The sequence below is a fragment of the Pinus tabuliformis genome, chromosome 9, assembly GCF_031772625.1.
Source record: "Pinus tabuliformis cultivar Carrire ecotype Pingquan chromosome 9, CPIR1, whole genome shotgun sequence".
Lineage (NCBI taxonomy): Eukaryota > Viridiplantae > Streptophyta > Pinopsida > Pinales > Pinaceae > Pinus > Pinus tabuliformis.
Genome location: NC_142307.1, coordinates 1,238,287,215 through 1,238,315,203, shown reverse-complemented (window position 1 = coordinate 1,238,315,203; position 27,989 = coordinate 1,238,287,215). Strand labels below are relative to the sequence as shown.

Below are 27,989 nucleotides of genomic sequence, written 5' to 3'. Positions count from 1 at the left end.
TGACAAGATTAGTGTATAATGATGGACAGGATGGTGCCATGGTGCCAACCTAAATCTCAAGTAAGGAGACATCTGTTCATCAATTTGTCAAGAAGCATGGCCTACAATTCAATTGCTCTAAGCCTATCACTTCTTCCACCTGTCAAATAAATTGTTTCCTGTTTGTTTAGTTGACTATGGTTCTAATAAATATACTATTGTTTGATGTAAAAAGACAAAACAAAACAAAAAATATGGAAAGTTGTGACCCCATTTTCTAACTACAAATTGAAATCGGATTACCATAGTGACCACCTCTGCTTATTGGAATAAAAAAGGGGGTGGGTTATGCACAATCCTCCGTATCATCTGCTATTACCAGAGATAATTAAAGCCACCCTAAACTCAAGTCTTAACTATGCTGATAGGGTGTTTGGGGAGGGGGATCCCTTACCAACCCACTATAATCTGCACAAAAGCATCCTAAGAACATATGCAAAATCAACCCTTCAATGAAATGATCCAAGAATATAGGTACTCAAACATTGATTTTATCAAAGAAAAATACAAGACAGAAAGAAAAGATCATAACAAGGATTAGAAGAGTCTAAGAACAGTGCTCACTGTCTACAGAGCCAAGATGAATGCAGAAGAGTTCTTCCTTCAGTTCCCCATCTGAGAAATCAGTTGCATGCCAGACCCAAGTTTTATCACTACCTGCGTGCTCCTGAAGTGACATTGGGGAATGAACTGCAACGCAAAAAAAAAAAAAACAATATAATCCAGATAATAAGGATCAACACAAATTCTCGGCACAGAAAGCCTCTTAAAACTTGGACGTAAGATAAGCTATTACAATCTTAGGGGGGAAATTACACAAAAAAAAAACAAACAAACAAATTTACATACTTAAATGGTTTGCACATATTTTCAATGTCTTGGATTGCCTCATGACCAGCCGAACCTTTGTAGTATCCTTGTGCTTAAGAAACTTTACTGTTCCTACACCACGCTCCTTCCATTGATTCCCATCCTTGTCAAACCTGTACAGCTTCGCCTTCTTGCAGGGTCAAACATATAAAAAAGAATGGGAATATTAATAAACAATGAAACTGCATTAGGATCATTTTAAGAGCCCATGTCATCCATTAGAAGTAACGTCCGCAATATCCCACCATATCAAATGCATTCAAAGATAAATTACCAACGACCTATTAAAAACACAGGAGATATTCCTTAACATTACCGAAAAGGATCCCACAAAAAAGCTCAATAATAACATCAAACATGTAAGAATACAAATCATCAACTATTTAATAACAAAAGAATGCTCATCCCATACATCCCCATAAAGTACAGAAATGATCAACAGCCTGTTCAAAACATCATAGAAAGTCAACGAAAACAGTTGACAGAAGACCAAAACAGACATATGCTTGAATCATACCACCTCACAACATAAAAAGACAAATCACCCTAATGCCAATAACCAAAAGATAGATTATCAAATAGGCCCAATTCAGTATTCAATGGCTAATCCAAAAACCAAAAAATACGAAACCCCGTATGCTTAACAATAACAAATGACCATCACACCCCCCACTAAACCAGAATAACAGAGAAACCATCATAGATTCTTCAAAGAAATTGAAAAAAGGATGGCCTATAGTTCAACAAAATATAAAAAGACTCGTCAAAATACAAAACCCCCAATGATAACAAATAAACCATCAAATGCATCCCCGAAAAAATCTTCATCGGCAGCCTATCAACATAGCAAAACAATTATTACAGACCATAATGAGATCAAAAAATGCTGATCAAAATATCAATGGGACATCAAAACAACAAGAAACTCACAAAATACACAGAAAAGCAAAACCCTAATTACCCGATAAAACAAACCATAGCCCGCTAAATGCATCTACCATAGAGTTTCTTCAGCACCCCATTGAAATGACAAATCCGATCATCATCAATAGGCGAACAAAACATCGAGAACCCGATAAAAACAGATCTTACTAAAAAGGAGAAAAATTAGAAGTAAATAACTGCCCAAATGCATCTTCCTTATAGTCAAGGTCCCATTTATGTGCACAGGAAAAGGGACACCGAAGAGGCCATGAAAACAACTTTCAACTGAGAAAACAAAATCATGAAATAGCCATGGATTAAGAAATTTACATGTCAAGAAGGACATCCTCCTCTTCTTCGCCCGTGGTGACAGTGACCTCCTCAAGCTTAACAATGGGTGCAACCTGAGCTCCAGTGTCCTCTTCCTTTCCGGCATCATCCTCGTTCTCTCTCAAATCGTCATCTACTGCCCGTGTAAGAACAGGATCCTCCTGAGTTCCAGCCATCCCAATACTAGATAGTGCACAGAGGGAGGGCTCGAATGAAATCGATGGATCCAAAATATGCCAGAAACTCGCCCAATATCAGACACGAATGCGAAACCCCGAGGATTTTGGACAAAGGATTTAACTGTGCAAAAATGCTTCGAAGGCAAAGGGCAAAGAGGTCGATGGAGAGAAAACTCTCTATATAAGGGTTTTTGAGGTCGATGGAGAGAAAACACTCTATATAAGGGTTTTGAAGAGGGAAGGCCGGTAGCTGTTAAAGATTGAGAGTAAAAGTAGCATCGTTAAAGATAATATAATAAATTATTACAGGGATGGTTGGGGGGTTTCAAAGGGAGAGAAGGCCATGGAATAACCCCTAAATCATCTCCAACATGAGAGGCCTACTTCATTCATGTTGTCATGTTGGGACCAGAGGTTGTTGTGCGTTTTTTGTTTTCGCAATTTTGAACTCTTTCCTCGGTGATATATTATTGTGTTTATTGTAATAATAATGGGATGGGGTTGAGGGGTTTGTAAATGAGATAAATATGGAAAAGTAATTAGAAATATTGGTTTTAAATTATTATAACTAGCATTTGCACCAGATGTTGCAAAGAAAACGCCGTAAGGCAATAGGAAAGGAACTAGTACCTTGAAGTGTCTTGTAAAATCGATGCAATCTCTACACATCATTATAATGTTTCAAAATTATATATTTACAATGTCCAAGATCATTCAATCAACGTTTATTACCACGACAAAGAACAATATAAAGCCCTGGAAAATAGGCTTATGATCACCCTATGAGGACACAAACGAGAATGTTGAAGGTACTTTCCTTGGAAACAACTTTTGAAAGGTGCTAGATAATATCTACAATAAACATATGATAGATATTGTATAAAAATAAATATTGGAAACAAGTTACAATTCTAATCAAAATCAATGTATCTATCTATGTTTTTTTTTATATAACGACTAAAGTCACGATAAGTCAAGTTGACTGTTAGGCATGGATCTCTTGATCTTGCACAAAAGTTTGTATAAAATACCATAGATGTTGTAAGCCATTGTTGAGGGAGGGGACAGATGGCAAGAGGCACAAAAAATCTGATGGCTTCTTCAATGTCCCAAGCATTCTTGTAGGAAGCTGCATTGTGATGATCTCCATTATCCAATGATGTCCATGTGCTTCGACTACAAGAAAGTTAGAAGTGACCATCTTGACTATTGTGATAGCAGTAAGAATCCTCCAAACAAATATCCCACCAAAACTAATTACAAGGTCATCCCATCATAAAGAAATATATACATAATAACATATATTAAACAAGAGGGCATGGGTCCAAGCATCACACCATACATAAATAGGAAGCAGAGTACCAGAGTACATTCAAGCAGCTTGAAAATTTTCACCACATATCTTGGTCCTTTGCCTTCTCTAGAAGGTATGATCTTGAAAGGTCTTATTCATCTCTAATACATAACCAAAATCCACGCACTGGAGTTAGAAATAAGAACATGGTCACAATTCCCCCTCAACACCAACATTGATCTGTTTCCCAATTCCTTCCTCTCCAATGCTCAAATGAGGATGGGGATGCTGCAACCCTGACAGTGTCAAACTTGGGTATGAGGTGCAGATCATCATATGCTTTTCTCTTTTGTGGATCAGACACAGTATCATAAACCTGATTTATCTCAGAATAAAGGTCAGTGGCTGTCTCAAGCTGGTGTAGAGGCATGACATCAGGGTGGTATTTCAGTGCCAGTCTTTTGTATGCAACCCTGATATCATTGCAGGAGGCATGACAAGAGACACCCAAAAGAGCATAGTGATCATTTTTCCTCCTGAAAGTAATATCCCTCTTTTCTTTTGTTGCAAAACTGGCACTGATGGTTCTGCCATTGAAGCTGTGAGAAGCCCTTAATACCACATTGCCAAGACTCAATTGATTACTTGAAAATGGGCTGCTTGTTGTACTTGTTGGGAATATCAATTCCCCCGTAATCAAAGGGGATTTGCCTTTGGGAGATGAGAGTGGGGAATTGATTGTGAGAGACCCAAGTGTGGAAATCTTCATGATTAATTTCTGGTTTGGAAAATATGGAGACAAGGCTAATTGTATGTATGTTCTGATATCCAAACTTTGGAGAAAGGACCTCATAAAAGCAAGAGATGAACAAAATTTGATGAATGTTAAGGCAATTGTTCATATTATAATATCAACCGTTTACCCGTTCCCAACTGATTTGCACAAGGAGGGGTTCTAGATGATTTTGGAAAAATGTTGCTCCTCATCTTCAAAAATAAATTTACCAACCTAAATGCCAAAACATTTATGCTGTGTGTTTCTATTTTGGAAATATTATGCATAATGCTTGGGCCCAAGAATAGGGTTCTAATGGCACATCTGAATGTCCCAACAATGATCAACCCTCTTACCACAATCCTTATTGCGAAAAAACTCAGGGTTGTGAGTCTGCTAAGCCAGTCAACTCCAGTGATTGGGGTGTAAATTCAAGTTTGACCCCTAAATTGAAGGTATCTAAGGAAGCGAAGACAAGATTTAACATGAATCAAGCTGCAGAACCTGAAGATGCGCATGGAGATTCTGTTTCTGTTCTGGATGAGGAACGGAAAATGGCTGAAATGGGCAAGGGAAATGGTTCACTTGCTCAAGTAGAATCACAAAGGGATTCAACAAATTCAAGTGATAATAATCAGACAATGGGTCTGCCTAAAATTTATCATGAAAATCATTCTAAAGCTACATTGTTAGAGGAAGCAACCAATAATAATGAATTCGGCACGCCCACTCGAAATGAGGTGGAAGTTGTACCTTTTGATTGTTCACATCCTGTAGTTCCTATCAGCATGTGAAAAGGGGATGATACAGGGGTTGGAACTTTGAGAAACTCTCATGCAAAGCCTAATGTTAACTCTGAAAACTGAGCTGTGAACCAATCAAGGAAGTCCCAGTTGGTGAACCACAAATTGGCGGGTCAAGGAAGAGAGTTTTAAGCAGACATGGTGTACATGATTGTGATAGGAATGTGCCTAATGGTGTTCAGCTGTCCTCACCAGATTTAACTGGTTCTTTGGAGAATAATTACGAGTATTGTGTTAAGTTCATTCGTTGGTTGGAACGGGACTGTCATATTCAGAAAGATTTCCATCAAAAATTCCTGACATGGTTCAGCTTGCGAGCAACATCTCAAGAGTGGAGAATTGTCAGGGTTTTTGTTGACACCATGTCAGATGATCTAGCTAGCTTGGTTGGACAATTGGATGATACTTTCTCAGAACGTATATACATATCTACAGCAAAGAGGGCACCAAATTAAAAAAGAAACATAAAATTACACATTCCATCATAAATAATTCTTGAAAAAAATTTCTTGAAATTGAAAAAAGAAAAAAAAAACAGACAGGCAAACTATACCTAAACATGCCTCATTTTTCAATGTTACTAGAAACCTATTCGCACATTCCATTGCTACTAGACATTCAAGATTTCCTTGTAAGACTAAGAAAACTATTTCCTTATCATAAAATGTGTCCAAATGACGCAAAAAATGAAACATACACAGTCGTTAAGCAAATAGTAAATGTAATATTCAACCACTGATCTATGCACAGTAATGAACCAGAGTTCATGAGACAAAAATTAACAGGTATTGCACATAGCAACAGTTTCAAACACCCATTCTGTCCATGAGCAAGATATTCAGAGGTATCTCTCACATGAGACAATGAAGTAACAGGTATTTCAGATAACAGTAGTTTCAAAAATCGATTATGCACATGAGCAAAATATCCAGAGGAACCTCTCACATGAGATAAGAATAATGCATACCCGAAAAATCAATTCAAAACACCCATTGATCGATACCAAAATAGTACTTCAGAAAATACTAAATCTAAAACCTTAAAAAAAAAAAACAAAAAAAAAACCTTTATAGGTATCTTGTCACGAAACAAGATTTTCCAGTTATTTAACAAGTGAAATGACTTACAACTTCTTTTGGTTGTAAATATAAATAATAAATATCTTATAATAATATAATAAGCTAAAGGCTATGTGGTTCAATAAGCTAAAGGCTACAGAGTGAGTGGCCTCGACATCCACTAAATCTATCAGAAACCAGAAACCACACAAGTTTACTTCTCTTATTTTCAGTTTATAAGATTAATAGTTTCTGTGTATGTTTATCTTTCAAAATTAATCTTTGTTGTTTTAATCCGAAGTATAGTGTGAGAGCAAGTATACTATGTTCTTTATCATCTCTTGATAAGGTCTCTGTGTTCATTTGAGTATCTTTCATTATTCAGAATCATAAATGCTACGTTATACATGTTTTGAAATTACTTGCACTTTATTTTGGAAATGTTGATATCAATCTAAAAGAAAAAAAGAATTATTGCTAAGATTTCACTGGTGAATGGCAACAAATAAGCTTTTGGGAACATCTTGAGACCGGAAGCATGGATAAACCCAACAAGTTATTCCTATGACTACATAAATAAACATTTGGGAGCACGTTCAGACCAGAAATATGGAAAGCCAACTAGTTATTCATATGACTACACATGTATCTCTCACATGAGACAATGAAGTAACAGGTATTTCAGATAACAGTAGTTTCAAAAATAGATTATGCACATGAGCAAAATATCCAGAGGAACCTCTCACATGAGATAAGAATAATGCATACCCGAAAAATCAATTCAAAACACCCATTGATCGATACCAAAATAGTACTTTAGAAAATACTAAATCTAAACCTTAAAAAAAACCTTTATAGGTATCTTGTCACGAAACAAGATTTTCCAGTTATTTAACAAGTGAAATGACTTACAACTTCTTTTGGTTGTAAATATAAATAATAAATATCTTATAATAATATAATAAGCTAAAGGCTATGTGGTTCAATAAGCTAAAGGCTACAGAGTGAGTGGCCTCGACATCCACTAAATCTATCAGAAACCAGAAACCACACAAATTTACTTCTCTTATTTTCAGTTTATAAGATTAATAGTTTCTGTGTATGTTTATCTTTCAAAATTAATCTTTGTTGTTTTAATCCGAAGTATAGTGTGAGAGCAAGTATACTATGTTCTTTATCATCTCTTGATAGGGTCTCTGTGTTCATTTGAGTATCTTTCATTATTCAGAATCATAAATGCTACATTATACATGTTTTGAAATTACTTGCACTTTATTTTGGAAATGTTGATATCAATCTAAAAGAAAAAAAGAATTATTGCTAAGATTTCACTGGTGAATGGCAGCAAATAAGCTTTTGGGAACATCTTGAGACCGGAAGCATGGATAAACCCAACAAGTTATTCCTATGACTACATAAATAAACATTTGGGAGCACGTTCAGACCAGAAATATGGAAAGCCAACTAGTTATTCATATGACTACACATGTTAGGGACGTGAGGCTCACATTCCTCGGGCAGATGCTAAGCAGAAGGTTTCAGGTTGCTACATATGGATATAGCAAGACATAATGAAAAACCCTAAGATGACAATATATTTATAAATTGTTTGATAACTAACTAGTTGCAGAGGAACATAGCACCAATTCCTCTAAGAAAAGTTTATATCCATTCAACATCATACCATATAAAAAGGAGGAGGCGGTGGTTGCATTATGCTCAGAAGAACAGAACACTGCAGCAATTCCTCCAAGTAAAATCGCATACCCATTCAACAATATAAAATATAAAGGAGCCTCGAAATGCCAAAAAGAAGGGTTATTATAACCACTAGCTCATCCCGAGTCGTACTATGTAGTTTGATGTTGATATTTCTTTGTGGACTAAATAAATAAAGTAAAATCTCTAGTTTCAGAGATAGTAAGTCAAATTTCTTTCCAAGGAAACCTTTGAGGGATCCTTCCCCGTCAACTTTGAATATCCGTATGAGGATGGCTCAACTGCCACAGTAGTGGCTGACAAACCCGAGGGGATTGGCTGGATTTGAACCTGTAGCTTATAAATTCCCTGTCAACAACATGTCTTATCGGTTGCAAGATGATTCAACCAGTTGAGCTAATGCTCAGGGCTGACATAGTAGATCAAATTTATTGGTGACACCCCAATCTTCATTGGAAATTAATTATGATGCCTCTGTGCCATATATCTAGCATTGAAGTCAGCTGAATTTTGCTTATTCATCTCTTTGGTCTGGATTTGACTATGCACAGTTGTGTATGAGCTCACTGATTGGCTTGATCTATCAATTTCAAATGTATTGCAATTTTTCTTTTTTCCAAAGAATACTATGAGAGATTCCCCCATTCCTTGGAATATTTGGATGGAGGGCAGCTGATCTGCTAGCCACAATAGAGGCTGGTAACCCAGAGGGACTTGACTGGAATTGAACTTGTGACCCATAAATGTGGTATTTTTAAGCACAGTTGTGCAACTTAAATATCCACTATTTTTTGGGTTTTTCCTGCTAAAATTGGCATATACAATACATATAGTTGCATATTGGGGATTTCAGCAGCATTGATAAAAAATTCGCAAGAGTCCAGAAAACATGTTTTTGGAATTATTCTTGAAAAAATCCACAAGCATTAAAAAATAAAAAATATTGTTTTGGCATTTCCGGATTTACGTTGGATTTCAATGCTCTTGCTTTGAAACTTCCCTTAAGGTTAGGAAAGAGCTCATGATAGATTTGAATTCAACAATAATTCCCTCAATTTATTGCAACCAAATTCATTATTGAAGTACAATAAGGTAACCATGCAGTCAACAATTTATTCACATGAAACCAATTCCACAATACATAGAGAGCTTAGGACCAGTCCTCTCAATGTTTCGTTACAATCCAAAAACACAGTGATTTCTATCACAAATCCTACTGGGCTACTTAATTTGACCTTACCTGTATCCTTGGTACTTTGTACCTCCTACTGCTCCAGACTGCGTGAGATTATCTCAAGGTTGTTGTTGATACCAATCTGGGCTTCCATTGCTTCCAAACCCTCTCCACCATACCTCGCTACCAAGAGGAATTTAGCACACCTTCTTTGTTGTCACAGGATTAGGCCGCTATCGAACAGGGCCTTTGGAAATAGGTTGCAGCCTACCTCAATGCCCTAAAATCTGTCTGCTGCTACAGTTGGACTCCTGAAATCCTTGTTGCCACAAAGGGGTGATATGCTGCGGGTGATATGCTGCCCAAATTTATCTTCAAATCCCTGCGCTGTCCCACGTCAATGCCTGGAAAAGTGTTGTTGTCTCAGATGGTGGACATAAGATTCTTTCTTTGCCCCCAATCCCCAAATTTTGTCTTGTTTCAATGCAGTTGTGTAGCTTCCTTGTACTTTAGTGCTTCTAACTGAATCCAATGCTAAAATCAATGGGTTCAGACCCAATTTTGAACCAGTGAGGACTCTCAAACCAACAGGTTGTCCAATTTTACATGCCGCTACCAAACAAAGCCAACCACAGGCACCTCTGTGCTTCCCTGAAGAGATTTTGTTCTCTGTCACCAACATGGGTGTCTGTGTATTAATCCATTGATCGTTCTTCCAACAAATTGCCATTTAGGTCAATCTGTCAAGAGCCGAGTCCATTCATAGGTTGCAGAGAGACCCACCCTCGAGTTATAAACTAGCCATATTCTAAATACCTTTTTCCCGCCCACCATATTCAAAGATCACCAGTAGGCTTGCAGATAATCCAAGACTCATTTCAAGGCCAGTCACAGTGGCCAGTAGATTCAAGCAAGATGCTGAATCACACAAGTCCTCGCCACTCCATCGTAGAACAGTGTTTCAGAAAACCTACGGAAGAGGTAACAGTTATAATGAGAACCTTAATCTAACGGTGGTGAACATTTTAATCGTCTAACATCAAATCAAACGGATCATAGTAAAACCGTAATACAACAGGGGAGTTTATTTCAAAGGGAACGCCTTACGGCGTAATAAGTATTGTTGTGGTTGATCCATGATAAGTTGTAGGGTAGTTGGTTTGTATGGGGTTTAGTTGTTACGAGGTCTTAAGTTCAAATGTCATGGGGAGGGGTTGAGAATGGAAGTCATTTTGGGGGCATCAAAACTATTCTAAGGGGCATCTTCCACTGAGCTTTACACAATCCTCGATGTTGAGGATGAAAATAATATGAATATGCCAAGCTCACTCTACAGCCTAGTATGGTTACAACCATGTTTGTCCATCATTCCAAGGGGCATCTTCCACTGAGCTTTACACATTCCTCAATGTTAAGGATGAAAATAATATGAATATGCCAAGCTCACTCTACAGCCTAGTATGGTTACAGCGATGTTTGTCCATCATCAAAGTTGAAATTTTGCTAGTGTCGGCCAAAATAAATTTAAAAAAAAAAAATTAAAAAAAAAAAATACAAAACATTTAAATAATGTTTGCTCATAAAAAATAATTGCCAATGAAGAAATTGGATCCCTCTCCGCTCATATTATATCTATATTTAAGATGGGTCTATGCTAGTGGATAACACAAAAATCACAAAGTGAAGAAGAGTTTAATTTCAAGTCAAAGAAAAACTTTGGGACTAGCGCAATTCATCTAACTTCTATTGAAATGCGGTATTTATACGTGTAATGTGATCTATATATATATATATATATATATATATATATATATATATATATATATATATATATATATATATATATATATATATATATATATATATATATATAGTGTAATTGCTATTATGTTGTTAAATGGTTGTTTAATTAATGTTGGTTATTCGATGGCAAGATGGTTTTGTAACTCTTAATGATGTAATTGTTCATCTTCTTGGTTGTAGTGTGCCATGTTGTTGACATACAAATATTGTAATGGAGCCAAAAAAAAATGACAGTAAAGCATAGTTGGAAGTTATAAGTTTATCCTCCTGGAAAAGCAAAATTGTGGAGTTAAAGAACCACTTCTAGGAAATCAATTTCCATCACATCCATAGGGAGCTAAATACAACTGTAGATTCTATCTAAAAAAGAATTATTTGTCTGGAGACAGGTTACATATATTATGATGAATTAGTTGGCAACCCAGTTCAAAGTTCTCATTCGATGCCCATATACTAATATGGATCAGCTTTAAGTCAAATTTTCAATTAGTTATCAACTAGCTTACTATAAATTTCAAGTGAGTCTACATTCAGCTTTCAATTAGCCTCAAATACAATGTCTTTCTTTTTCTCTTGACAGGGGCCTCTTCATGGTTGTATAATACACTTTCGGGAATTTTTTGTTACAGGCTAATGTCATTTCTAGTCACTGTCTTCGTTTTTCTCATAGTAGGGCCCTCTTCGTGGTTGTATAATACACTTTCTACAATTTTGGTTGCATGCTATTGTCATTTCTAGTCAGTCTTATAATTTGCAGAAGAAAAAAAAATTGTAAAACCCTGGTTTTACAACAACTTCTTTTTCTCTTCTTCTGGGTCGTGATGCCTTGTCTTCTGGCAACCCATTGTAATGACAGAAGTTACAATATTTTTGTCAATGTTTGTGCTTTTTTTCTTCCTCGTGAATAACAAAAGGGTCCTTTTTTTCTATAGTAATAAGAAGAAGAATAATAAGAAGAAAGATATTGTAATGGTTATGTCATGGTTGGCATTCCTAAATATAAGCAGATATAGGATAAGCATGCATGCATATTAGAACTTGGTGCGCATGGATGGAATTCAATGTGCCAAATGATGTAGATGTTTCACAAGCATGGGGTGTGACATTTCAACCCTAGTTATCAATAGTGATGAGAGGCCACCAAGGACAATACCCCTTGGACCCTATGATAAGTGTTGCACATTTTGGTGTTAGGAGTGGAAGGGTAAGCTTGGTTCGAGGAGGTTGGTTATGGGATGTTTTTTGGTGCACATTAGGTTGTGCATCAACTACCATGGCTACACTTGAATTAGTGGGTCTTTACAAAAATAAAGTGGGAGAGTTAAGTTTTGTGAACAAAAGTAGCCTATGGGTGATATTTGCATTGATCACTTGTGTTAGGAACCTTTTTAGGCAAGTTAACTAATACTTGGAAGGTGTGAACCATGTAATTGAAATAATTCAATAGTGTCCTCCTTCCTTCAAATGAAGCAACAAAGCCAAGAACGTGACTATCAAATAAATATTAGCCCCCTATTGAGCCCTTGTTGCACATTTACAAATTGCTCAGACATTGATGTCATGGTGTTTCACACTAAGTATATCTAAGATTACATGTGATAGTATATGCCTCATTTTAGTACTAACAACTTCATTAGTTTTGTTCTTATATATTACATACTTTTTTTATTTGTGGTTGTTATGTATGTGATGTTTATAATAATTACAAAACTAACTATGTGAAAGCATCCCTAACATAAATTTTCATTTGGCACTAATAATATTTTTCTTACAACCCCCTCCCTTCATTGGCGGTGGGAAGGACGCTGATCCTTCCTTCCCCCCACACCCCCCTTCCTTCCTTTGGAAAGAGAGGTAAGAGCAAGAGTTGGAAAGATGTCGGAAAGAATGCCTACCTTTGGTAGTTGTGCTGTCGTATTGAGAGAAAGAAAGTCAGTTACCTATCGTCCTCCCTTCGGTAGATGAATGCCTACCTTTGGTAGTTACCTTCAGTAGGAGAGAAAGAAAGTCGGTTACCTACGCTTCGCTTCGGTTGCCGTATCGAGAGAAAGAAAGTCGGTTACCTACGCTTTGCTTCGGTTCGGTAGGAGAGAAAGTCGGTATGAGTACTTTGGGTGTTGTTGGTTGTTCTTTTTTTTCGAACAATTGTTACTTGTTTGAAGAAAGAAGTTTATCTTACTCTGAAAGAGGTAAGGGGCGGCACCGCAGGAGAACGGAACGCTCTCCGGAGGAGCCATCAAAGGTACGAGTTCAAGAAAAAAGATAAGCGGTAAGCGATCATAGGGCGAGGATAGGGGAAGGCACGCTTGAGGGCCGTCCAGGCGAGGGTGGGGTATGGGTAGGGAGAGGGGGAAAAGGACAGGGGAATAAGAGAAAGGAGAAAAGAAAAAAGAATAAGAGAGAGGAAATAAGGGAAAGGAGAAAGCAATCGACATTAAATTCAACAACTAAAAAGAGGCTCTTTGAGCCATGGCTAGCTCTCAGAGAATTTCATTCTCTTCGAGCTCTATACATATTATACTCGTCTAGACATATGATACTCGCATCTCTACGTTTCACTTCTTTACTCTCTTCTCTACCGAGATAAAGATCTAGATCTAGTATAACTTAGCCATTCCAATAGCCAATAGTCTTTAGTCCTATTTAGTACCCTTCTAATATTCCCCTTGGCATAGTAGGTAGATATTGATTCCTTGTCCATGCATGAAGTTCCATAGCAAGAGATTAGACCCACTTTACCATTGACCTTAGCATATGGAAGGATATGGTTTCCATTAGCGGTGTCTCGCTTTTATGGATCTTTTTATCCATTTGCGTAGGCTTATCTCATAAAAGCTCACCTTTCTCTCCCATGAGGATTTTCCTCATAGAAGATTGCCTTTCTCTCCCGCACAACTTTTATGTTTTTCTCAATGGATATTTATCTCCAATCCATCCAACTTATCTAGAATTAAATCGAGAAGCTTTACCATGAAAGGATTATCCTTTCCCATTCACCAATGTGATTTGGCAAGAATCTCATCTCTTGGTGTCTCGCTTTTCCAGGTGATTAATTTATTAATAATGTATTTACTTTTTATATTACACATCATACCTAACTTTTCTCAGCTTAGGTTTGCAAAGTTTGACACACAAGGGAGGGGTGTTACATTTTGGATCCCTCTCTTTCCTTAAGATCCCTTCAACTGCAGCTAGAGTTCTTAGATGACTGTAAGGAGGAAGCCCCTATTGGAAAGGGACAGACAATTTGAAGGTGTCTATCTTGTTGGTAATTCCTATATCGAAAAGTTGTATTTTCATAGTCCAGGGGTTGGGAATACACAATTCCCATCCACTTGAGCTCAATTTTATCTCGCAAAACTTCATTGGGATCTACCTAAACACATATGCAAACATAGGTGAAAATGCCTTTCAAAAGTCTTTCCATGTCTACTTTGACGAATCTTCCAATAAAATTGCCCACTTTTTCTAAGAGATCTAGATGGGTAAAGTGAATGGGAAAACTGGGAATCTTACCCATACTAGAGTAGTCATCGGCAACATAGTGAGAGGATTGAAGTTGGGAAACCATGGCTTCACTAGAAGACCAACTCATCCCCAAAATCATGGACCTTGGTCAAGGATTTTTTTCTTATCCTCAAGACATTTGAAGATCACCACAAAAAAACATGGGTCTACATCCACCCAAACCGGCGTTCATCCAATCCTATCATAATCGAACAGAAAAACGCTACTTTTTCAATAGAAAATGGGGAATAAAAGTATCACCCAAGGATAATGACCATCGCATCAAGCGCTCAATCATAAGGGAGGAGCAATAATTTGACAATCACACGTCCTTGATTTCTGTTGATTTAACTCTGAACACTCACGTAATATTCTCTTGCTTGGCGAATTAAACACCACTGCATGGAATGGACGAGGATTGAGCCGAACCCTGGATGAAGCCCACTTCATTCTCATCTAAACACAAAACTATATATACGTCAAAGCTATTACAATAGATTTTGACTGTCAACACCTCGAGGTTCTGTTTATATGTGGCTACCTTTTATGGTTACTATTGAATGTGTGATTGGCAATAGTAATGGCAACTTAGGGCTGCCAAATTTCCTTCGATTCCCTCACTACATCCTAACGCAAATAGTTGTTCAATGCCTTGGTTGTCTTTCAAAACTGGTAGGCAGCATCTTCTTTGATATTTCTCGATGGTTTTAATTCCACTACAATCACAACTTTCATTTACATAAACTTCGTGTTTTCGCACGAGCGACGATTGTTCCAAGGTGAAATGTCACTTGGATGGTTTCAATGTTGTTGACCCATCATAACTAACTAACGGATATGCCCATTACAATTTTATACCACCCCATTATCAATATCAATTATGCATGGGAACCAATTAAAGCAACTTTTCACATTAATTTTATATGAGCATGAGAAAATGTGTTAACAAGCAGCCCATAAAGCCTCATTTTGAATGCCATAGTCACTTAGAAGGAATTCCTCTTGTAGTAGCATCCTCCCTTCTAAACTTTGCTAGTGCTAACATTAGAACCACCATTACAACAAGATATATTTCTAGTGTTGACAACACCATTATAGTAAGATACCTCAAGAGAGACAGAAAATTTAAAAAGTATGATAGTAATACGTATCCAGAAGATGGTATTGAAACTAGTAATTGTTCACGAATCCATAAGATTGTAAGGTCATTCTCATTATCATAATCATTGTCATCATCATCACCATCATCCTTGTCATTGTTATTTCCATCATTACATTATCATCATAATCACCATTCATGCCATCATCATCATCATTCTGGACATTGTTTGCAATTGTTCATAATTGTAAATGTTGTAAGAAATATCATCAACCCAAAAAATGTGATCAGTGCTAGAAAAGGGTTGTTTAGGACACATTGATATACGTAAGAGAAATAACAACTCTATTTTTGACAGATGATCGATGATGATCATCATCACCACCATTATCATCGTCATTGTCATTTTTATCATCCCCATCATCATCATTAATTTAATTTCTATCGACATTGTTGCAATCATGCATCATCATCATTCATGCCATTATTGTTTTTGATGATGACCTAGATGAAAATGATGATCATGACACCAAAGATAATGCTTATGATTATGACAATGACAACATCTAAAATTGGGAAGATTCGCCAACGTCATTAGCATCGTCATCATCATAATCATTGCCATCATCATCATTGTCATTGTAACCACTATCGTCTTTATCATCATAATCACAATTCATGTCATCGCCATCATCTTCATTTTCATCATTGTCAATATTATTGACATTGTCATCAATTGTACATAATTGTCAATGCCATAAGGAATATCATCAATGCAGAAAATATGATGAGTGTTGGAAAAGGGATGCAAAAGCGAACATAGAAATGGGGGAAACAATAGAAATAAAATTGGATGAAAAGTGGATACAACATAAGTAGATGCACAACAACATGAAAAACCTGACACAAAAGTGGATGCAAAAGTAGATGCAGTTGTCAATGCAAACTTGGATGCAAACATGAAGGCAAAAGTGGAAGCAAACATGGGTCCAATGGTAGGTGTAAAACTTGGCACAAATTGTGGTGAAACAAATGTGGATGCAACAACGGAAACAAAAGTATATGCAAAAATGGATGAAACAAAAGTGGATGCAATAGGGGATGCAAACGTGGAAGCAAATGTGGTTGCAATGGTAGGCGCAAGATATGGTGCAACAAAAGTGGATGTAACAATAGACAAAAAATATGCAAAATAAGATGCAAAAATGGATGTAAAAGTGGAAGCAAACATTGATGCAACAGGCAAAACAAAATTGGATGCAAAAAATGGATATAATGTAAGTAGATGCAAAAGTAGATACAAAACGAGATGCAAAACCCAATGCATAAACCTGACATAAAAGTGGATGCAAAAATAGATGCAATATTTGATGCAAAAGAGGATGTGAACATGGATGCAAAATTGGAAGCAAACGTGGATACAACAGTGAGTGCAAAACATGGTGCAAATTGTGGCATAACAAAAGTGGATGTAATGATAGATGCAAAAAAAGAATCAAAGTATGATGCAAATGAAGATGTAAAAAGGGATGCAAAAAGTGAAATTTAAAATGGGTGCAACAGTGGGTGCAAAATTGTGTGCAAAAGTGGATGCAATAGAAGTCGATGCAAAAGTAGATGCAAAACGAGACACAAAACCCGATGCAAATCCCGGTCCAAAATTGGATACAAAAAGGGATGCAAAAATAGATGTAGTAGTTGATGAAAACCTAGACGCAAATGAGGATGCAAACGTGGATGCAAAATTATAATCAAAAGTGGGTGCAAAAGGAGGTGCCAAACTAGGTGCTAATTGTGGCACAAAAATATTAGATGCAATAGTGGGTACAATAATAGATGCAAAAGAGGATGTAAATATGGATGCCAAACAAGAGGGCAAAGTGGATGCAACAAAAGTAGATGCAAAATTTTATGCAAAACTAGACACAAAACACGATGTAAAACTTGCCGCAAAAGGGATGCACAAATGGATGAAAAAATGGATGCAAAAAATGATTTAAAAAAGGATGCAAAAAAGGATGCGAAAGTCGATGCAAAAGTTGATGCAAGTGTAGGTGCAAAAAGTGGATGCAAATGAGGATGCAAAAGTATGTCAAACAAAATTAGGTGCCAAACTTGATGCAAAACCTGGAACAAAACCTGGTGTAAAGGATGACACAAAACTTGGCATAAAATTTGGTGCCAAACGTGGTGCAAAACCTATTGCAATACCTGGTGCTAAACTTGGTGTAAGATTTGGTGCAAAACTTGATGCAAATTTTGTGTCAAGTTTTGCACCATATTTGATAAATGGATGCAAATAGCACCAAAAATGGGCTCTAGATGCAAAAAAAAGAAGTAAAAATGGACGCTAATCGCTGGTTTTGTTGTAGTGAAATGGCTGAAATTGCGAATGGAATCCCAAATGTTCAGAAGGAAATGAAAAATTTCCAAACCATTATGATCAACCAAAACAATAAGCTGGTAGAGATATCTCAGACCCTGTCCAGGATAGCAAGTTTGGTCTCAAGCCAGGAAGATCATGCGAATTTCACCATGGAAACAAACAACGATACTGGAACCAAAACTGCCTGATGCGGAGGACGATACACTGGAGGTTTTTTGTTTCTTTACAAATACTGTTTTATGTTGTATAGAAGCTTATTAAGTAATTTCAGATATTATGTTTATATAGCCAGTGTGGACAGAATTATAAAATTTTGGTTTTGGAATGCCTACAGTAAACTGAGGTGGCCAACAGACGTGGTTTCCCCTAGGGGCAGGTTGACGCCACCATAACTATGTATCTGACCTTTATGTTTAATGTGAATAGAAAAGAAGGGAACTACCTTACATACAAGAAAAAAAGAAACATATATAATTTTAAATTTAAATTAGAATTTTTAACTTTAAAATACAAATTTGTTAAAATACATGTTTATTAAAATACATATAAATGAAATATACTCAAAATCTCTTTATATTCAATTTATATTCAATTTAATGTGCCGAGAGGCTCATTCTACAACTGAGTATAATGTGTTGAAATTTTGTTCATGTCCGCCAAAATAAAAAAATCTGAAAATCTAAAAAAAATAAAATAAATAACTATACAAAACATTTAAATAATATATGCTCATAAAAAAAAATTCACTTGAAGAAATTTTATCCTTCTCGATTCATTTTAGATCTATATTTAAAATGGATCTATACTCGTTTGTAAAAAACTACAGAAAAATAACCATGTCAATCAAAACTCGACAATTTTTTTAATTTAATTCAAAAACTTTAGATAGAAAAAAAGGTTCCAATGGAACCAAACAACATGGACAATCAAGCCTAACCAAGTTTGTGAAAACGGTTCCAAAAATTCCCATGAAAAAGGATCCAACATGCATGCTAGCTATATTTTCTTAAATTAATATGAGCATGGAAACATCACCAATAAAACTTCAAAACATTTTTTTATAGTTAGTCTATTCCTTTTTTCACTGGTTCATTATTTCAGTATACACTTCAAAAACGTTAGTCTATTCCTTTTCTCACTGGTTTATTATTCCAGTATACAATTTTGCTCTGGGAAATGTATAGAGTATAATATGATGTTAATTCATTAGACCTTGAGAGAAAAATTTCTTTTCAACAGGAAAAGCAAAACGTTCTCCATTAAAAATTAAAGAGGAGTTTACATACATCTGTGAAATAGAAAGGAACACTGACCAATACATATTTGGAATTACAAGACAGAAAAAACACCAGACATTTGAATGATGGACTGTCTATAAAGAATTATCCATTTGAATGATGGACTGTCTATAGAGAATTATCCAAGACCAAAAAAATCAAAGATGAAGCTCCAATACATCGAATAACAAAAAAAGAACGAAGCTTGACCGAGTAGGGGCCGAATAGGAAAGCCAAATAAACCATATAAGGTTCATGACAAAAAGAAACCATAAAAGGAAGAAAAACCATCTCGAGCTAGGTCACAAAGGAGCCCAACTCGCAGACAGGTTCATTGTGCAAGACTTAAAAAAACATCAGCCCAGGTTGCAGAGGAACCCCACGATTGGAAAGGGAATCTGCCTCCATATTTTTCTAAGGTACCACTGTTTCCTACTACTGTTTCCTATAGTGCATATCATGCTATGCTAAGATGGTAATAAGGTTGGCTACCTAGATTATGGCAAGCACCTTTCTTAGTGTAAAAATTACCACGGTGGGAAATATGTAACATACTTACACCATTGAAATGGTGGAGGTGTTGGGAATCCACACTATCATGGCATAAACTAAAATAAACTCTGTTTACCATCCGACACACTAAATGTGGCGATTACTAATAAAGTAGAGAGATATCGCGCCCTATGATAACTAACACATGCAACATTTACCATTTATTAACACATGTTTATTATTCGAAAAGGGTAATCATGCGATCCATGGTGATTGAAAACTTGAGTAGATAATGCTATGCAGAATTGTCCTTTAAATATGGTCGATAAGGTACCGGTGTATAAGATACATGATAAACATATTCTGTCATATAATAACAATGAATGACGAATCAAAATAAAAGGATCATGAATTTTTCTCTTAAAACAACTAACCCATACTTACCATGATGTGAGATATACATATTATATATGTATATTAGCTAACAATGATCTAAAGAAATTTTGAATTCAGTTTCATTTGTTATAGTTTTAGTTGACCAATATCCTTGTGACTTTGATATGCCACTAAGGATCTGATATTCATTCATAACTAGTCGAGGAATTCAGGTTTATAGGTATACCATTACTCTACTACCTCCATTGTTGTAGCAGTTAAGTCGTAAGAAATATTGGGAGGAAATACATGATAAATTTAATGCAGCAACTTCGATCTCCCTATGAGTAATTTCTAGTTGTGTTAACGAGAGTCATCACTAAGTCTAACATAGGGATGTGCCTGCGGTGGAATTCCAAACATGCTTATGGGTTGACACTACTCCTCGTATTATAATGCAAAGTAGTTTGCAACTGAATTCAGGTTAACCCCCACGAGGGAAGAATCCTTTCTAGTAATTTAACTATTTGATGCAGTTCTTGTTGGTTGACTCCAAGGGCTCCATGGGAAACTTCTCTCCAAATGGATGAGTAAATAAACTTAAAGTTCACATATTTAACACGATTGATGATAAATTCACGAGGGAGAACAATGGATCATTTCCAACGACTAAAAGGGTTCACAATTGAGGGAGGTTCACCTATTATGTTAGAATGTTCCAAGGCTCTGTAGTGAAAAAACTGGGATTGGCCTTTGTTTTTTTTTCTGCTGGTCGGTCAACAAGGTTCCCAATAGGAAGCCTTAAACATGATAGGTCCAATTCGCTAGTATAATAATGTACTCATATCATTGGCTGATTACAATCATGGCGTTGGAAAAGGATAAGGTATAATCCTCTGCAAAAGGTATACAAAATATCTGCAATGATACAATAGTTTTTGAACACCCTACATGAATGTTTAAAAGAGGACCCTTATTTCATAAGGTTTTAGGCTATGAAATTTTTGATAATGTGAGCTTATGTTGATTTAGGATTCATTTTTAGATATGACTGTGTGAAGGATATATACAAGGTGCAGTTCCAAATTCAAGGAACTATCAAATGTGTTGCTCTGGAATGATAATAACAGGTTTTCAATTATAACTGAGTGATCCATAAAAGTAATCAACATTTAACTATATATAGGAGCCGATCATAATAATATTAAATAATTCAATTAACTAGCTAAGGGTTCTAACCAATGCGTAAAATGCAGGACGATAAACTAGATTGATACATGGCGCTGCGTTATCATCCAATATGTTCAACCATATTCATATTTTGATAAATATGCAAGTTCCTAATCATCGAATATGTTCAAGCGTATTCATATTTTGATAAATATCCAAGTGTAGGACTTTTTCGTTGACTTGAATCATAATAATTACAATGTTTATACATGATGGTTCAAGTTGAAGTTTTCATTCATCATTTTTCTTAGCACACTCAAGAGTCACACTAACTTCCGGCATGAAAAGGATTTCCCATAATTTCCTTACACTAGACTGTTAAATTGCATCCATTACCCGTCTTCATGTTCACATGAGTAAACCTATAATAATTAGTTTATGGATATAATTAAAGTTATACTTCCACCTTCCTTCTTCATCAATGGAGATTGTAAATATAAATTAAGTCGATGGTACTAATGCATATAAATTATTTCCTTTTAAAATAATTAACTTTACCATTATATAACAACATGCTGATACATTAATACATATGTGGGAAATTCACATATTCACAAATACACATTTGGTATTAAGTAACTTATATTAAAATGATTTCTCCACAATGGGTAAGACAAATTATTTCATACTAAATTTGTCTAAATTTTAACGGATAAATCCCACCATTCAATTTGTTCAATACGATATTTCCCAAATCATCTATAATTTAGAAAATTTCTATTAAAGAGTTAATGGAAATCACATCACTATTACATTACATAGTAATACACATTTCATGAAAATTTAAAAAGTTTCAAATTTCAAATTTACATATATGTACTATTCACTTGAAGGTGGAACCATGAAAGGTTGACTTCCAATACCTCACATTCCTTGATGTAGTTCTCATGAACCTAAAAAAGTTCCATGGATTGACCAAACTTTATTGACTCACCAGTTGACTTTCCAACCTTTTCTTTAAGTACTTTTCTTCCCCAAAGACCGCTAATCTACAATGGGGTTGTATGGGAGATGGGTACACTGGATAAGTGAAGGTGAGCTCTCAACTTGGGAGGTTGTAGTTCAATGGAATTTTACTCACAACAAACTTACAACAAAACACTAGTAGTCACTCAAAATAAAAATATAATTAGGAGATCCATCCAACAATATGGTGCCAAAAATATCCTTTTCATAGCCTGCTCTTTCTTTTTTAGAAGGTTTTGGTAGTGACATTGGGAACTACATGCGAAATAAGCAATTTGTTTATTTTTTATTTTCGAGTATTTACATATTCAAGTGTCAAAATTTTATTACGGCTCTCATGAAATTATTTTTTCTTATTTTTCTTTTAAAGTTATAATTTCTCTCTCCCACATATGTTCCCTATTTCTTCTCTTACTTCTCCATTTATCCCAAATTAGGATCCCTATTTTGGTGCTTAAATTTTTAATCAACTAGAGCCAACAACTTGGAATTAGATTCTTCTCCCAGACTACCCTTTACCTTTTGTCAAATAAATATTGGTTGGATATTTTGATTCATGCACTAGCCACGTGATGCATTCTCTCATGATTTTTCTTTTTTTTTTCCATTTTTAAATTAGTCATTTTTAATTTCAAGCAGACTTCCCTTTTCTTATTGTTATATTCATCCACTATTGATTCTAATTCTAATTTGATTTGTCTGCTATATCTTAGAATGTTTTAAACTTTCTAACGATTTATCTTGATAAGGGGAAATTCTTAAGTGTGAGGGTGAATAGAGAGTTTATTTCATTTATCTTTAAGTGTTTGTTTAGAGGTATACCCTTACTTCCCATTCCTCAACCTCAACCTTTCAACGATTGAATTAAACTATCCTTTTTATTTTTACCATTCCTTATGGTGTTTTGAATTTGTCAACATGACCTTTATTGCCTTCTAATGTCAAGGGTGCCAAGTCAGATGTTCCCTTCAAGAACTTCCTCACGAAATTCCAAGGGTCCCAGACTGCTTTCCCTTAAGACATTTGTGACTAGAAGTGGGAAACATGGCATGATGATCGAGTGCACTATGATGGTCTAATCAAGTCTCTCATCTTGTTTTCATAAACTAGTTGGAAAGGAAGGAGGAAATGAGCTTCTAAAGAAAGGATTAATATATGTAATAAAGGCCCATTTATCACAAATTCTTTATAACGCTCATTTTAAAATGCTCTGTCGTGCTCATTTTAACTTTCTTTGTGAAACACCTTTCAAAAATTATGTAACAGAAGAAAACATAATTTACTAGGATATGTCTTCGGAAAATGATCTATCACAATGAAACATATATTATAGTGATAAATCACACTTTTAAAAAAAAATTTCCATATCTTAAAGGGATTTGCCACGAAGAAAGAAAATTTGCTGCAACATGACGTATTACATGGACATGAAGTTTGGTGTGACATGATAAGAGGTTATCGCATGAATTGAAATATTAATGAAATGTGATGTTTCACATGGAAACATACTTTGATGTAACATAGTAAAAGGAAATTTACCACATGAATGTAAACTTTGGTGAAATGCAACATTTTGGATGAAAATATAATTTGGTGTGGCACACTACTAAGGAATAAATATTGGATTCATGTAATATGTTACCAAAGTATAAAATTTGTGTAGATGTGACACATCATGGAGATGGAATTTACATTTATATGAAATTTTATTTGTTGTGATATAGAAAATTGGAGTAACGTGAAATGTTGAATAAGAAAACATATATGGTGTGATGAATAGGTGGGGGACAAAAAATTTGCATGAAAATTTCCTTTGTTGCAATAAATACAAGTTTAGGATGATGTCATACATGATGTGTCGTGGGAAAATTGAAATTAAATATGATACAATTTGAGGAAAGGGAATTTAGGTGCAATATGCATAGTGTCACTAATTGGACCGAAAGTGTTTTATCTATTGGGTTTAGTTAGGCAAACACTATTCATTTCCACCAATCCCAATAGTCTATTTTCGTTGTTCAATTGAGTGAAAATATAACACATGTACATCCTTTTTGAAATATTTGTATGTGTGGCATGGTGAAGAAATATACTTTGTTGTCTTCCATGTTTATGGTGGTGTCATACTCTCCATGCCAGATACAGGACAACAGTCATGGAGGGCATATATATATAGATGTTTGGCAGACACAAGTGGGCTAACCATAGTTCGAGTCACTCAATAGTTACAATAGACCCCAGCGATATTAGAACCCAGGAACCTCATACTAACTGTGGGTTAGGTCCAACAAAATTTGAAGAAGTTAGAAGTTGGGGAAACTAGACTGTGTGAAGAAGGATCAAGGAGATGAATGAAGCGATTGTTTCTAGTGGTGGTCTCCAACTCTCTTGTTATTCTTGATGAATTTGGATGTCTGATTCCTTGGAGCTAATGAAAGATGTTGTTATTGTACCTAAATGGTAGACATATGAACTGTCTTTCATACAGAAATGGATAGACTATGGCCATAGGACTTGTCCTAAAACACAACAGATGTTTCCGCATGTAGTTTTGACACCTAACTATGTATTGCAAAGTCTGATTGCACAATGGTGTAAAACTAATGGAGTTGAACTGCTAAAGAGATTGGGATGTGATAGATCTAGAAAGGCATGTGGATCTATGCTTGATATCTCCGGTGACCAAGCAGCTCTTGATGTTCTTCTGCAAAAGTTGTGGAGTGGGACTCCTGAAGATCAAAGAGTTGTAGCTCGTGAGCTACGTCTTCTAGCCAAAATAAATGAAGATAACAAGATTTGTATTGCATAGGTTGGGGCCAATCCTTTGTTAGTTAATATGTTGTCCACACCAGATGCTAGAACACAAGAGAATATTGTGACAACTCTTCTTAACCTTTCCATTTATGAAAACAACAAGGGTGTAATAGTTATGGCCGGGGAAATTCCTCCTATTGATGAGGTTTTCAATGTTGGTAGCATTGAAGTAAGATAAAATATTGCTGCAAATCTATTTATTTTTTCAGTTGTTGATGAGAACAAAATAACCATTGGTGCATCTGGTGCTCTTTGGTTGCCTTGCATTGTGAGGGGAGCCAGAGAGGCTAGAAATATGTTTCCACAACACTCCTCAATTTATCAATCTATCAAGGTAACAAGGCAGGGGCTATGAGAGCTAGTGTTGTGTCCCCATTGATGCGTTTGCTGGTAGATCCTAGTGCAGGGATGGTTGATGAAGAACTTTCTATACTGGAAATTATTAACTCATCAAGATGGGAAAATAGCTATTGACAATGCTGATGCAATACCAATATTGATAGAATTAATCATAGTTGGCTCACCTCGAAACCAGGAAAATGTAGTTGTTGTTTTGATTGCATTATGTACAAGTGATACACAACATCTTGTTGCAGCCCGATAACATGGATCTTACGAACCCTTGTCAAATTCACAACCAGAGATAAGTGCAAGGTTGCTTAATTATTAGAGCACATCAACAGATAATAGCAAGCTCCAAGTAGCTGATTACAATATTTGGAACAGATAAAAAATCAAGCATTGGTTGGCTCAATCATGCATTCCTTTTTGGTATGGTAGTCAAAGATCATCTCCTTGTGGTTTTATTGTATATTCATTACAAAATTGAAACTTGTATCATACCAATAAGGTGAAATACTCCGAGTGGATGTGAGATCAGGATGTAGAGATGTGTGGAGAGTAAGATTATTTTGTTATATGTGAAGGCTATGTGGTGTGGACAAAAATATTGAAGCATGACATCCTTTTGGAAAAGCAGGATTTTGATTGGGTAAAAAGGGAGACGCTAGCAATCTTTCATTTAAACTCCTCGATCACTACTTGGATTAATCGATTATTCAATGGAGAGGCCATTTGCAATGACACCATTTCCTTTACTCACAATTCCCATTCAATCAATATACAGATCCTGCATAGTTCCTTTGGTGGTTCAAATATGCTTTATGCTATCCTCCCTAATCAATCCATCATTCAGTGACATTCTTCCTTTGGCATTAGGAAATTATAACTGCAAGTTAATAGATGTTGGGTGTGTCACAGTTTGCTGCTAAGGGTATGAAGTGAATTACAACTCAGTTACAGTGCCCCAGGTTTCGGAAGGTGGAAAATTGAAATTGCAGGGAAGTGAAATAAGTTCAAACCGTTATTGCAGTGAAGTTCTATTTGCATTGAGAGAGGGCTCTATAAAATTTCCTTGTTCCTAATGTCCTTCAACATTATGTAGATCATCGTGAGGGGGAATCGAGTTATCATTACCAGGACTAATGTTAGTGCCATTGAAGCTCGTGTCGATTATGGTGGAAGTCGAAATATGTGTTGCGGTCATTGAATGGCCTATTTTGGAGTTATTGTGGATAACCCATATGTTCTGAAGAGACATTCAATGGTCTGGCCATCGGATTTACGGTGGAACTTTTCAGTTCATTAGACAATCTGCGCTATGAACTTTGTGGGTATTCGAACTCTTCTATCGCGTTCATCCTTCGTTCAGTGGTACATGTTTTTTTGTCGTCGGTGGCAGGGCTATATTCATCATCGTGTGTGCTGGGCCAAGAATGAGTAGGTCATCGGATGAGGAAAACTTCTGAGAATCTGCATCCAACTTTAACTGTTGGATCAACCATTCCATAATCTTTCCATCACGTTTGAAGCCAAGTTTGTGGTCAACTCAAATATCCACTCCAGTTGAGATCGCCTTCATTGACGTCTTCATGAAGTCCATCGCCTCCTTCAGGAAACATGCAAAGCTAGATGTTTCTGTTTCAGATTCCCAGGCTAGAGCACCTAAGTTTTTAGAGAGGTATGGAAAAATATTCGATGAATTACAAGAAGATCCTGAAATCCACAGAAGACCACCTGATTTTGTATTTTTGAGCAAACTACGAGGGTAGTGCTGGGTTTCAGAGACATATTTAAAAAAGTCAAGGAAGAAGAGAATGCAAAATATTTGATGATATTTGTACAAGTTCAAGGTGTAACACTCTTTGATAGTACTGAAGAGGGAGGGAAACATTTAGAAAACTTGATAAGGGGAAAATTTGCATGCAATATTTTTTATTTGGGTGCTACAAAGCTTGCTAAAGTGTTCGAAAGGGTTGGCATGTCCTTCTTGGTCAGTTGTGAAAACTTACTACCACAACCATGGGTCATTGATGACTTGGAAACATTAAAGTCAAGCTGGAAAAATTACTACCTCAACCATGGGTCATTGATGACTTGGAAACATTCAAGTCAAGATAGATGAGGGAGTCTTGGAAGAAGGCTGTCATGTTTGTGGATAATTTTGGTGCAGATCTTGTAGTAGGGATATTACTTTTTGCAAAAGAGCTGCTTCGACGAGGTACACAAGTGGTTTTAGCTGCCAATGATTTACCATCCATTAATGATGTTACTTAGTCTGAATTGGTGGAAATTATCTCAAAACTGAAAGAGATGAAAAATGGGAGGGAATATATTATGGGGTAGACGCGAAGAACCTTCTTATTATAAATTATGGAACTGATTTATGTATCGCTTGAGCTTGCCTATTTATCAAATGATGTTAATTAGGTTGTTTTGAAGGGTATGGGTCATAGGATTGAGACCAATTTCTAAGCACAGTTCAAATCATAGTTACCAAGTTCGAATTCAGATTCAAGTTTGATTCAATATGATA

The 27,989-nt window shown here is 35.9% G+C and overlaps 1 protein-coding gene and 1 pseudogene across 1 annotated transcript; one reads left to right on the top strand and one right to left on the bottom strand.

Moving 5' to 3' along the window:
- Nucleotides 1-363: 363 nt before the first annotated feature.
- On the bottom strand, nt 364-2,339 carry LOC149153038 (ran-binding protein 1 homolog c-like). The gene is made up of 4 exons (XM_089443670.1): nt 2,164-2,339; nt 1,322-1,352; nt 889-1,039; nt 364-729 (listed from the first exon to the last, which is right to left on the bottom strand). Exons 1-4 carry the CDS (start codon nt 2,337-2,339, stop codon nt 587-589), a joined length of 501 nt encoding a protein of 166 aa, XP_089299796.1. The 3' UTR covers nt 364-586.
- Nucleotides 2,340-4,896: 2,557 nt separating this feature from the next.
- On the top strand, nt 4,897-27,946 carry LOC149153037 (damage-control phosphatase At2g17340-like; annotated as a pseudogene).
- The last annotated feature ends 43 nt before the right edge of the window (nt 27,947-27,989 follow it).

Coding starts and splice junctions, on each gene's coding strand:
- LOC149153038 (XM_089443670.1), bottom strand. CDS start 2,339: ATGGCTGGAACTCAGGAGGATCCTGTTCTTACACGGGCAGTAGATGAC. Junction 1,353..2,163: donor GAGGATGTCCTTCTTGACAT/GTAAATTTCTTA, acceptor TGTTTTGAACAG/GCTGTTGATCATTTCTGTAC. Junction 1,040..1,321: donor TTTCTGTACTTTATGGGGAT/GTATGGGATGAG, acceptor TGACCCTGCAAG/AAGGCGAAGCTGTACAGGTT.